Here is a 13,469-nt window from a genome sequence, read left to right on the forward strand (position 1 = left end):
CTGTATCTGTTCTCCAGCAGTTTCGGTGAACTTTCCTGTGCCCCTGTCATCAGCAGCAGGCTGGCTCTGCCTCATAATGGCATAAATACATTCACTGTCTGTTTTTTCATATTTCTATGATGTGGAGGCAGACACACAGAGTCAGCATAATAGTGTGACTGGTGGTGGGTCTCAGGGGTAGATGTTTTATATTTGCACTCGTTCTTCCACACATTCATTCATCATCCCCTGTTTCTCTCATCTCAGCACAAACTAATGGCCCTTAACACTTAATTGCTTTATCAGGCACGCTCACACACTTTCTATTATGAAGGGGGCAAACCTCAACAGGCGAGATGAGCTTCTCTAAATAAAAAGCAGTTTATTTTTTGAGTTCTGAGAATATTTAGATGGCAAAACATTTGACTTTGTAATTTTTTTCAATATGTTGTAAATTACACATCATTTTGTTATAGTTAAATGCTTACTCTCACTGTCAGGACAGTCAGCATAGCGAGAAATTATATTTAACTACCTGTATTATTTAATGATGGACACCTTAGCATCGCTTTTGCACATACTAGAACCTATGGAAGCTTGTTTCCAGCGCAGGATAAAAAATTAAATAAAAATAATAATGGTAACTGCTATTTTCATATCATGATTCTGACGTTTTTCTCACAATTCTAAGTTTATACCTCGTAACCCTAAGCAGAAAAGTCTGAATTGTGAGAGATAAAGTCGCATTTGTGAGAAAAAAGTCTGCTGAAGAATAAAAAAATAAAAAAGGTCACAATCATAGACTGTATAAAAATATGGACGTAGTGTACGTGACGTCACCCGTGGACTCCTGAAGAGGATTTTTGTAACTCAAAGTGTGCAGAGCGGGCCTTCGCCTTCTTGGCAAGCAATCACCGCGTGACTCTCCTGGACAATCGAAAATGGGCAAAAAAAAAGGCGGGAGTTGGTTCCTGTGAAGCCACGCCCACCTAGCGTGACTGCAATGTCAACAACAGCAATCCTGTCACCCAAGTGGCCACGCCCTTAATTATGCAGAAATGTAAGGCGTAATATAATTTAAACGGATGAGTTATCAAAAAACACCCCCCTCACAGTTGTCATGAAGGGTAAAATTAGCTATACAGACCAAAATCATTTTTGGCACCAGGCTGTAAGCATGGGAGTCTATGGGATTGACTCCCTTTTGCAGCCAGCCTCAAGTGGCCAGTCGATGAATTACAGTTTTAGTCACTTCCTTGTTGGCTTCACGAGAGAGAGCGGGAGGTTTGTGCTCAATCACTATCCAGACTTTTTTCTCAGAATAGCAAATTAGCATCTTGATATGAATAGGCCTAAAAAAAAAAAAAAAAAAGTTTATTGTGCCTTTTAACTCACAATTCAGACTTTCTTTTCCATAGAATTGTAAGATATAAAATCACAAGTGTGAGTTATAAAGTCAGAATTGCAAGATATAAAGTCAGAATTGTGTGATATAAAGTTGAATTTTGAGGAAGGGAGAAAAAGAATGTTCTCAGAATTACGAGTTTATATCTCACAATTATGACTTAAAAAAAAACGTGTGATATAAACTCACAATTGCATGTCAAAGTCAGAACTGCAAGAAAAAAAAATTGAGAATTGTGAAATATAAACTCGCATTTGCAAGAAAAAGAGTCAAAATGGTGAGATGTAAACTCAAAAAATCAGAATTGCACGTTTGTTTATTGCAATTACGAGAAGAAAAGTCAGAATTGTTAGATGCAAAACTTGCGAGTTATAAAGTCAGAATTGCATTATATAAACTCGCAATTGTGAGTTAAAATCCAATTTTGAGGAAGGGAAAAATACGATGTTCTCAGAATTTCTAAAGATCGCAATTTTGTGAAAAAAAAAAGTCAGAATTGTAAGGTTATATCTCGTGGTTCTGACTTTATTTCTCAGTATTGCGAGTTTATATCACGCAATTATGAGAAGAAAAGTCAGAATTTTTTAGATACAAAGTCGCAGTTATATATTCAATTTTTTGTTCAGTGACGGAAACAGGCTTCAATATTTAACTATTCTGACTTCAGATCTCGCAAATCTTTTTCTAGAACCATGAGGAATAAAAATCACAATTGTAAATTATTTATTTGTAATTTGCTGTTATAAATGTGCTTTCATAAGAAGTTGTTGTTCATAAAATATGTAAAAAAAATAATAATTTTACTGTTTTAGATTTACCTGTTATTTACCGTCTCTGTGTGCAGGTGTGGCAGTGTGGTGGCAGTATGGAGGTTCTCCCGTGTGCACGAGTAGCTCACATCGAACGCACAAAGAAACCGTACAACAACGACATTGACTACTATGCCAAGCGGAACGCGCTGCGGGCAGCAGAAGTTTGGATGGATGAGTTTAAGTCCCACGTCTACATGGCCTGGAATATCCCCATGAATGTGAGTCCAAGTTTTAGCCATCACCAAACCTCATTTGAGTCTACACAGCCAATAGTTAATGGAAAATGATTGCTGTGATCAATTTTGTCCAGATTAATTTACTTGCGTGTCTTCTGTACGAGGCACAATACACAGAACGAGGACGAGTATTAATGTCAGAACGAGTATTAATGTCACCATCACCGAACAATTCCCGCAGTCATAGTCTTTACAGAAGATATGCTGCAAATGCGTTATGCTTTACATTAGTTCGATTTTTTTTTTATATAAAGGGAACTCTTGTATCTTGCCTTATCGAGCATTATTATTAATAAAATATGCATTTCATTTTAAGAATCTTGGTATGTAAACATGAAGCTTATTTTCTTTCTAAAATGAATAGCAGCGCATTGAAAGGATAATTCATCCAAAGCCAGCACTTAAGTTATTAAAAGACTTAATTGCACTGAAGTGTTTCCAGAATGGCCTTGGTCAATAAATGGAATGAGATACTTCACCACTTGAAAAATATATCTCCACGCAGTTTTAAAATGCAAAACAAGTTCATAATGGCCAAATATACATTATTAATAGTTATTCAGAAAGCAGTAGTGTTCAATTACACATGTGCTACTACAAATGCACCATTCACTGTGCTTGTTACTGGTCTTGCAGTGCTCAGTAATGATAGTGATGTTTACTTATGAAGCAAAACAGTGACATAACTGCAAAAGTAATGCTTTAGACTGACAATATTACTGTTGCATATCAAAAAGGCAGATTTATGCAGAAAATTAAGTTAATTCTTCTCCACTTCAAATCTATTCTACATGAATATGTCCTTAAATACAACCCATTATTTGTCAATATATTATGTAGTTATGTAGTTATATTAGTCATCTTATTAATTAAAAGGTATTGATAATAACGATAACATATTTTATTTTACTTTATTTTATTTTAGCAACTGGGATGCTGTGCAGTGTAAAAATTATTTTTCAAATAATATTGGAGTATATTCAGTTTTCTACTTAAAAAATGTCTTTGCAATTTATTTATTTTTTTATCAATAGCAATTAATGAGCTAAAATTGTTTCAGTATTCATACTCCCAGTATACGTGCAGCTATAAATGTTTATAAAATGACTGAAATAAGTGCTACAGTACATGTGAAATACAATGACAGTTATTATAATTATTTTTATTTTTTGCTTGCTGACATGACTTCATTGCACATTCATTTTAATGTCATAATAAATTGCTAAACATCATTAAACACAAATCAGTTTAGCTTCTACACAGACAAAATAAAACATTAGAGACTGTGGCTGTATATAAATATTTCAAGTTGAACAAGCTCTCATTGGAAATGCTTTGTTTAGACATTTTATCAACCCCAATGAAAAATATGGATAAATACTGAAGTGTTCTCAACTGTTTGGGCGTAAGTCTCTACAAACTGCATTCTGTATTCACTGAGCATAATTCTGTTCCCTGAAAGACATGTTTTTGTATATTAGGATGGTTGGCAACCCAACTCCTATTAGCACTAGCGCTGAGCATCAGACACTGACTTTTAGATTCTGAGCGTGTTAGCAGAGAGTTCCTGAATACCATCAGAAGTTCTTTGCTTCAATCCACTGAGCACTTCTCCATGCTTACTTGAGCCCACTCGCTAGCGCTGGTAATTAAACAGATGATTAGCATGTTAGCGGCTCCTAATGAAAGAACAATTGCAGTCTCCCATGACTGACATAAATGCAAGCACACAGCTCTCACTCACAAATTTGAGACGGATTATAGTTATTTTGTTTATGAGCGATGGTCTGATGACAGAACATGGTGAATATGGAATTCAAAATAACTAATACGAAGTACAAACTGTCCTAAGCTACATAACTGTATATAAATAGCTTGAACGGTCTGTTAAGTTAACAAGAGGTTGTGGGAATGTAATCCCACTAAATTACTAAATGAACAGTTCTAGCAGGCTACATTCGTAACACCCTTTATTATTAATGTGGTTATAAGTCCCAACAACATTCGGGGTAGTTGATTTAACTTTAATTTTCATATTTATATGTATATATGAAGAGTTCAGATGCAAAAGCCTCTAAATGCGGTCTGAAATTGTCTTATAAAATAAGCATTTTTATCAGGCCACTATATTTACGCTCAGTTATTTCACTTTAACTGCATAGAAAAGGGCCTATACATTGCAATTAGATTGAAATTACTGAACCTAAACATAGGAGCATGATAAAAATTCAAATTTAAGATGAAAATTTCAGATGGCATTTAGAGGGTTTTGCATCCTAACTATTCATATATTCTCATTATTATCTAGTTAGTATAGATAGATAGATAGATGGATAGATTGATGAATGGATGGATGGATGGATATTAATATTGTATCAAAGTAACGTAGAAAAATTCAACTATTAGAAAGCAGTGGTGGACAGTAACGGAGTAGCTTTACTTCGTTACTGTACTTAAGTACATTTTTCAAGTATCTGTACTTTACTGGAGTAGTTTTATTTTGAGCAACTTTTACTTTTACTTCACTACATTCCAAAGAATAAAATCGTACTTTTTACTTCACTACATTTCATAAAACATATCGTTACTCCGTATAATATCATGTGCTCCGACACTCAGAAGAGGTGTCTGATTCATCATGAATGAACTGAGTCTTTTCAAAATAAACCTTTAAATCGGATCGCGAATCACACCAAACGATTCGTTTACGAATTAGAATGATCCGATTGCAGCTGTTCTGGAGTCGACCACTCACCGATTCAAATGAACCGTTTAGTGCGAGTCACCAGAAGTAAGAACCGGGAGATCTTGTGAGCACGCGTGCGTCTGATGTTGCTAAAAGTAAGTTATTAATGTCGAAATTTTGGATTAATTATTGTAACTGAAAATCATATTTAGGTCAAAACTGTCAGTTGTTTGGAAACTAAATCCGTTGTAAAGAGAGATATATTTAAGCCCACTGAAATGCTCGAGTGCAGACGATGCAGACACATCAATTTTAGGTAAAAAAAACAACAACAACAACAACAAAAAAACCTTAAAACAACACAGATTAAATACAATAACTCATGCATGTTCAAATTCACCGCTGCCGTAATGTTAACAGTTTTATTAAAATGTCCTATGTGACGTCTGTTTTTATATTGTTTATCGACAGTAACGTTATATATGTTTATTGTTTGGATTAACTAGACGAGTAGACAGACATGAATGTTCATCGTACTGAAAATAAGTAAATATTGTTAGCTGATGCTAACTGTCTAGCTAACAAGCTTGTTGGTGCTAAGTTGATGTAATTTTTATAAATGTTCAAATATTTTTATTCAGCCACATATATATATATATATATATATATATATATATATATATATATATATATATAGATAGATAGATAGATAGATAGATAGATAGATAGATAGATAGATAGATAGATTACATCTGGTTAGAAAAGAAAGGATGTGATGTTCAGAACATGGTCACTACAGTAATTATCAGTGGGAAGAGATGCACCCCGTTTGGCCAGGGGTGTTTTTAAACCACAGACAAGATTTGAGAAGGAAAAAATCATTATGAATTTTTTTTATTATTTTTTTCCTTAAAATGTTCTTCCTAACTTCAGGCCTTATTATCATGTCATATATACAGTACAGACCAAAAGTTGGACACACCTTCTCATTCAAAGAGTTTTCTTTATTTTCATGACTATGAAAATTGTAGAGTCACACTGAAGGCATCAAAACTATGAATTAACACATGTGGAATTATATATGGAATTATATACATAACAAAAAAGTGTGAAACAACTGAAAATATGTCATATTGCAGGTTCTTCAAAGTAGCCACCTTTTGCTTTGATTACTGCTTTGCACACTCTTGGCATTCTCTTGATGAGCTTCAAGAGATAGTCACCTGAAATGCTCTTCAACAGTCTTGAAGGAGTTCCCTGAGAGATGCTTAGCACTTGTTGGCCCTTTTGCCTTCTGTCTGCGGTCCCGCTCACCCCTAAACCATCTGGATTGGGTTCAGGTCCGGTGACTGTGGAGGCCAGGTCATCTGGTGCAGCACCCCATCACTCTCCTTCTTGGTCAAATAGCCCTTGATGCCTTCAGTGTGACTCTACAATTTTCATAGTCATGAAAATAAAGAAAACTCTTTGTATGAGTTTTCCAAACTTTTGGTCTGTACTGTAACTTTGATGTTCTGTAAAACAACTAACTTTAAAATACTTTTTTGTTACTGGTGAAAATCAGATGGTCATCTCTGTTTTCTCTCAGGTACATCACAGTGTAAGCTTCACAGTTAACATCACTCTCATCAGCGTAGTCCATATCAACAACAAAAATATATTTTGACTCCATATAGTGGTTATTTTGGAAAAAATCCCAGGTATTTTGAGCAGTAGGATTATAAAAAAAATGTGCTAATATAACATTAAATTAAGTAGCCTATATAAAATTGCAAACATCTATCTTGCAGTATTTTTTTACTTAAGTACATAAAAAATTGAGTACTTTTGTACTTTCACTTGAGTAAATTTGAAAAAGGAGTACTTTTACTTTTACTGGAGTAATATTTTACCATATGTATCTGTACTTTTACTCAAGTACTTGATTTGTGTACTTCGTCCACCACTGTTAGAAAGTGGTTTGTGGTATTTTGTTAACCCAGAATCCCAGAAGAGCTGCTCCTGTAATTAGTGTATTTGAATTGTTTTGCATAAAACGGTGTCTGCCAAATGACAACTAACAGTCTGTTTCTGTCGTTCCAGAACCCAGGAGTGGATTTTGGAGACGTGTCAGAGCGTGTAGCACTGAGGAAGAAAATGAACTGCAGGAACTTTCGCTGGTACCTTGAGCATGTCTATCCCGAGATGAGAATTTACAACAATACCATCACTTACGGAGAGGTAATAAAGACAAACCAATCCCTTATGCACCTTTTAAACCAACAAAACCTTTCATAGAAAGGCATGTACTTTCACACGCTGTTAGTTTAATGTCTCTATAATCCTGTGAAGAATCTATCATTCTGTTACAGGTTTTTGGCAGATATTAAAGTAATCATTCACTTTAACAGCTTTCTAAAGATCTTAAGTGCATTGCATATATCTACTTTCTATGTGTGTGTGTGTGTGTGTGTGTGCATGTATATAATGGTTAATTTAATAAAACTTCAAGTGCTAAATTGAAGGTGAATTTATTTTCTGATTCTTGCTAAGGTCACCAAGGAAAACTTTTTTCTTGAGTATATAGTAATTTCCATGTGATTTCATTATTTAAGCACTGCAGTTTGTATTTTTGTACCGAACGGTAAAAACTGCAGTTACAGGAGAAAGGTAAAGATAATTGTAATTGTAATTGGATTATCTCCAATTTCCTCATAATGAGATTTAATGAGGCCCTTATTAACTTTGGAGCGTGTGGGTAGGAGGGATGAGTGTGTGTGTGTGTTTGTGTGTGTGTGTTAGGATTTAACATGCCTTAATCTCAGTAGAAGAGGAATTTTACAGTATTTTGTATTTGTTGAAGGAAAAAAAAAGAGACCTGCATTTCTACATTGATCTCAGTAACTGCAGGGGCGGAAAATCTATAGCTATGTTGGAATAGTTTGTCTCTGAAAATATGCCTGCTAGACCACAGATTCCACATATCTCATCCTCTGTCCTGTATTAGGTTTTATGGATGGTCAATGTTGTCATCTCTCAAATGGATTTGACGAAGCATGTGTGCATGCATTTATGTTCGACATTCAGAGCAGCACTAATGCTATAAGCTAAACTGGGCAACTTGAAAGTACACAGTGTGCTCACTCTTCATGCGTCGTGATTTGCCTGCCTGTGTTTACTCATGTTTACCTATTTTTTAGGTGCGAAACAGTAAAGCCAGTGGATATTGCCTTGATCAGGGGTCAGAGGAGGATGACAGGGCTATTCTCTACCCATGTCATGGCATGTCATCTCAGGTTAGTGTGTGTTTTATAAAAATAATTATTTTCAACATACCATACATTATTGATGTTCCTCTCTCCCCTTCCTTTCTGAATTTTAACAAAGCTCATTGTTCTGAAAAGCACGGAGTGCTTTGATTGGCCAGCTATCCAGTGCATTCTGATTGGCTGAAATCCTCAAGTGTGTGATGGAAAGGTTACGCCCCTTACCATATTTGGAAACACAGAGCATCTCCACGACAACAATACTACAGCGAGAATAATACATTTTACATAATACATAAATTTTAACTTTCTATTTAGCAAAGAATATTGAAAAAAATGTGCCACTGTATCTACAAATATATTAATAATAATACATATTTAATGATCACCAAATCAATAGATAAGGGTGATTCCTGAAGGATGGAGTAATGATGCTGAAAATTAAACTTCAGCATTACAAGAAAAAAACAAATATATTTCAGTATTTCAATAGAAACACACACACACACACACACACACACACACATAGATAAAACGCCTCTCAATCTTGTTCTCAATCTTCTTGTGGTTACATCATTGCATTTACATTAAATTTGTATCCCGAGCAGACAGCAGAAATCTTGTTACTTGCAAATGCAAGGACTGGGAGCCAGGAGTATGCCACGTTCGCAAAGATAAATGACCCTATCAAGATTGACATATGCAGCGGTCTGGGGAAAAAATAAAATAAAATCACATGTGCATATTGATGTGAATTGTGAGAATTAAATTAGATTTGTTATTGAAGCACATGTTGTCAACCTCAGTGTGCACTTATTTCACATCGGTGGTGCATTGCATCATTGCCTGGAGACAGAGAGCAGCTCTGGTTGAAATTACTTGTAGATTGTATCTAAGTTTCTGTGTCCTGTCCTTTCATAACTGTCTCCCTTGCAATACAGTTGTTATTAGTCATTAGTGTATGTGACTTTGGCATCTGACATTCTTGTTCATTCGGATTAAATGGATGTGGATTTATCAAACAGTTCTCCTGTGACCTTTGACATCGTGATTTGACCTTTTCCTTGTCATTCATACACAATAGAGGCATGATCCTTTGAACAATTTAAAATACAGTCTCTCGTCCTCCCTCCTAAATCTTGTAGGGGAATGACAGTCTTAGTCTATAATCCAGCCCTAAGGGAAATAAAGCAATTGAAGTATATTCCCACTGTATCGTCAAATTATAGTAAAAGCTGGTTTTACATGATACAGCTAAGCTTCATTTTTTCCCCGCTTTTTTATTTTAACTAAAAATTTAAAACAGGAATAATTCATGGCCACTGTGTCATTTCCATTACATTGATTTATTTTCATATATTTATTTATTTAAGATTCAATGCAAAGTGTTTTGTGTTAATTGCTGTGCAAGGTTGAAGAACTCTTATAATATGCATGAATATAAAAAAAAAATCATTTTTTATTACGTTTGATTGCAATGCATTGAAACAGTGTTCCTACTTGTCGTTGTTTTACTGAAAAATCCTTTCTTTGTCCTCTGTGAGCGTGTCTGTGTGGTACGTCATCTGACTGAATGCATGGCCTCTATGAAAGCTCAGGAATCACGTTACAGTACACATGAAGATGAGCTCATGCTATTGTCCTCCGGCTGTTTTCACCTTGGTGACTGGGCAATTACCCTCTGTTCTATAGATTAACTTTACTCAATAGAGAGAGCTGGATTTTCATTGAATGTCAGCTTGTACTTCATTGTGATGTGCCGACCTTGGGATCTGATATCTAAGAGATTGACTTTCAGCTGAATTATTGACCTGTGTTATTCAGTGCCATGTACTTACTGTAATCGATAGCTGCTATCTAGACTTGCATCTCTCTCGATAGTTTATGTACAGTGTCGTGGTGCTCTTAATCATACAGCTAAATACTGCTTTTATCTGTTGGAGTGTTCTTAAAGGAATAGTTCACCATTTTTTTTTTATCAAATAAAATTTACTGGAAATTTAGGATATCAAGGATGTGGATGAGTTTGTTTCTTCATCAGATTTGGAGAAATGTAGCATTACGTCACTCGCTCAGCAATGGATGCTCTGCAGTGAATGGGTGCCGTCAGAATGAGGCTGATAAACAGCTGATAAAAACTTCCATTAGTAATCCACAGCACCCCTATCCCAATCAATTAACATTGTATAATATACAAATTCATAGTTTAAGTAATGGTAACTTCTCTATATCCATAATAAAGATTTCTCCAGTGAAAAAGTTGTCTGAATCGGGAGAGAAATATGCACAGACCAAAGAACTTTTACAAGTGAAAACCATTCAGAACAGTTCTTAACAAAGTTGTTGTTGGATTGCAATATGAAAGGACAATAGGGGATTATTATTTTTTTTTTTTTTTTTTTTTTTACTGTTATTATGGATTATGAACTGGATTTTGCTCAGAATCACACCTTTAAAAAAAACCGCCTGTTTTTGTCCATTTAATTAAAGCCACTGGCATCCAAAACAACATTGGACTGCACTGACATTTATTATATGAACCAAAAGACACTCTTCAAAGTATTTTAAAAGCATTTTTCTAAATACATTCTTTGCGTTCCACAGAAGAAAGAAAGTCATAAAGGTGGAACAACATTATGAGGGTGTGAAAATCATAATGGCATTTTCATCTATGGCAGGACTATGCCTTTAAGCTGCATTTCTAGGACCTTCCATTTCATTTTATATATCACACATTTCTTTTTCTCACATTGTAACTTGGTGTTTTATTTCAGCTGGCGAGGTACACCACTGAGGGCTTATTGCAGTTAGGACCCCTGGGGTCGACTACGTTTCTGCCTGACACAAAATGCCTGGTGGATGATGGAAGAGGAAGGACTCCAAGCTTGAAAAAATGTGATGCTGTCACCAGGTCCTCCCAGAGGCTCTGGGATTTTACTCAGGTAAGTGAATGCACTCAAGCTAAACAATTTATTTATTAGATCGCTAAATGCTTCATATTAATATTTGATCCTCCACTTGAGATACTATTACTTTAAAATAAACATCAGATATTTTCAATTGGATTCTTTTCTTTAAAAAAAAGCACCCTTAAGATATATTTTATGTATGTACAACAGTATTTGGGTCTGTAAGATTTGTGAATTTTTTTTTTTTTTTTTTTTTTTTTTTGCTTAGCAAGGCTACTGTTATTTGATCAAAACAAAAATACTGTGATATAATGCATATTTTTGGGAGATTCTTATATATAAAGTTCCAAGAACCGCATTTATTTGATAGAAAATATAAATGTTTTGTAAAATTTTGTATGTTTTACTATCACTTAATGCATAAACTAATACATATTGAATAATTGAATTAGTAAAAAAAAACATGTTATATTTTTAAATGTCATTTTATATTTTTAAATGTTTTAAATTCATTTTAAATAAGCATTTTTTAAATCATTTTCAAAGTTTTTATATTTTATTTTTCTTCATGATTTTTATGTAAAGCACTTTGAAATACCATTGTGAAAGAAATGTGCTATATAAATAAACTTACCTTGCCTTGCCATGTACTCAGTATTATAATAACAGTAATTTATGCATAATTACATGCAACTAACCCTAAACCAAACACCCATCCTAAACATAACCCTAAGTAAGTACATGCATTTAATTAATATTACTCAGTACTTATAGGCACCAAACGTTTGTAGGTAGTGTGTGATGCCAAGTGTATTTATAATTGATCTTAATTATTTCTTAGAATGGACCCATCATAAGTCGAGACACGGGACGCTGTTTGGAGGTCGAAATGTCAAAAGATGCAAACTTTGGCCTGCGGCTGGTCGTCCAGCGCTGCTCAGGACAGAAATGGATGATTCGGAACTGGATAAAACACCCCAGACACTGAGGAACATCCAACCCGAAAAACAACCTTCCTGAGCTGGAGAGCAGCCATAGACACAAACCCAGAGTCTGGGGTTGAGACAGACCAGAAGAACTTCTTTCAGGGTGAAAAGCTTTCGATATAGACGTCTACAGGTAAAATATTATCTTTGGACGCTTTTACTGTTGACAGAGTGGATGAAGCTGAATGCCGTCATCACGGGACTGTACAGACTCGCGGTTTACTGCAGCGTACTTGTGTTCCCGAGTGGAATTCGGATGAGCTGTCTCGGTGAAATATCAAGAGAAATATTCAAAAGAGTTGCGGATAAACAAAGAAGAGAGAAAGCGAAAAGTTGCAAACCCCTCTGAGCAATGTCTTGAGTTTTACTTCTTATCAATTGCCATTTCAACACTTATTTCTTCAGGCTGTGAATTGCTTTGGATAATTGAAGATCCATGTTGAAACTTGGGTATCCCAAGTGCTACAAAAAGTAGTATAGACTTTAATCTAACACAATAGTTTCAGCTCTTTATCTTTTCTTGATTTACAGACTTAATTGCTAATGCACAACAAAACCATGTGTTCACTCAAGAACTCATGTGCCTTTCTCCATCCTTATGCCATCAGACCAGGGAATGTTCCTCCCTAAGCATGTACAAAATATTTGATTTTAAATAAATTAAGATATGGATATAATGTTAAGGTCTTGTTGTAGAAACACGTTGTAAAATACTCAGAATATGATAATCCAGGAAGATCGAAACAATAAAAACAAGTTTTCTTTTCTTTTGTACAGTGTTGTATGATTTAATTGATGTGAAACTCAGTATCTGTGTTGATTTATGTTGTAGGATCGATGACATCACAAGCAATAATTATGAAAGGTGACATTTATTTAGCAAAGTCGAGGTGAGACAACGTTCGAAACCCATTATAAGTTATGCATTGGAAATGGAAAAAAGTACACTGTAAAAAACAAAGGTTACAAAAGGAGTTTTGTAGAAATGCCACAGAATAACAATTTTGTGGGCCTTTCTATGAACAGTTCTTAAAATATCCACTTTCTTAGTGTGAAGATTATTTTATTTGAATAGTTCAGCACTTCAGCCTAAAAATTTACCAACTGATGCTTCGCAGTGAATGGGTGCCGTCAGAACGAGACTCCAAACAGCTGATAAAAACATCACAATAATCCACATGTGATTCACATGATTCCAGTGAATCAATTAA

At 34.9% G+C, this 13,469-nt stretch overlaps 1 protein-coding gene across 1 annotated transcript in view; it reads left to right on the forward strand.

Annotated features, from left to right (window-relative positions):
* Positions 1–13,030, forward strand: part of LOC113075998 (polypeptide N-acetylgalactosaminyltransferase 9-like) — a 72,120-nt gene extending 59,090 nt beyond the window's left edge. Inside the window, exons 7-11 of the mRNA XM_026248648.1 lie at positions 2,229–2,414; positions 7,201–7,338; positions 8,298–8,393; positions 11,138–11,305; positions 12,114–13,030. Of these exons, the coding sequence (XP_026104433.1) occupies positions 2,229–2,414; positions 7,201–7,338; positions 8,298–8,393; positions 11,138–11,305; positions 12,114–12,260 (735 nt within the window). The 3' untranslated portion in view covers positions 12,261–13,030. The remainder of the gene's footprint in view (positions 1–2,228; positions 2,415–7,200; positions 7,339–8,297; positions 8,394–11,137; positions 11,306–12,113) is intronic.
* The last annotated feature ends 439 nt before the right edge of the window (positions 13,031–13,469 follow it).

The sequence above is a fragment of the Carassius auratus genome, unplaced genomic scaffold (assembly GCF_003368295.1).
Source record: "Carassius auratus strain Wakin unplaced genomic scaffold, ASM336829v1 scaf_tig00018226, whole genome shotgun sequence".
In the NCBI taxonomy this organism is placed as follows: domain Eukaryota; kingdom Metazoa; phylum Chordata; class Actinopteri; order Cypriniformes; family Cyprinidae; genus Carassius; species Carassius auratus.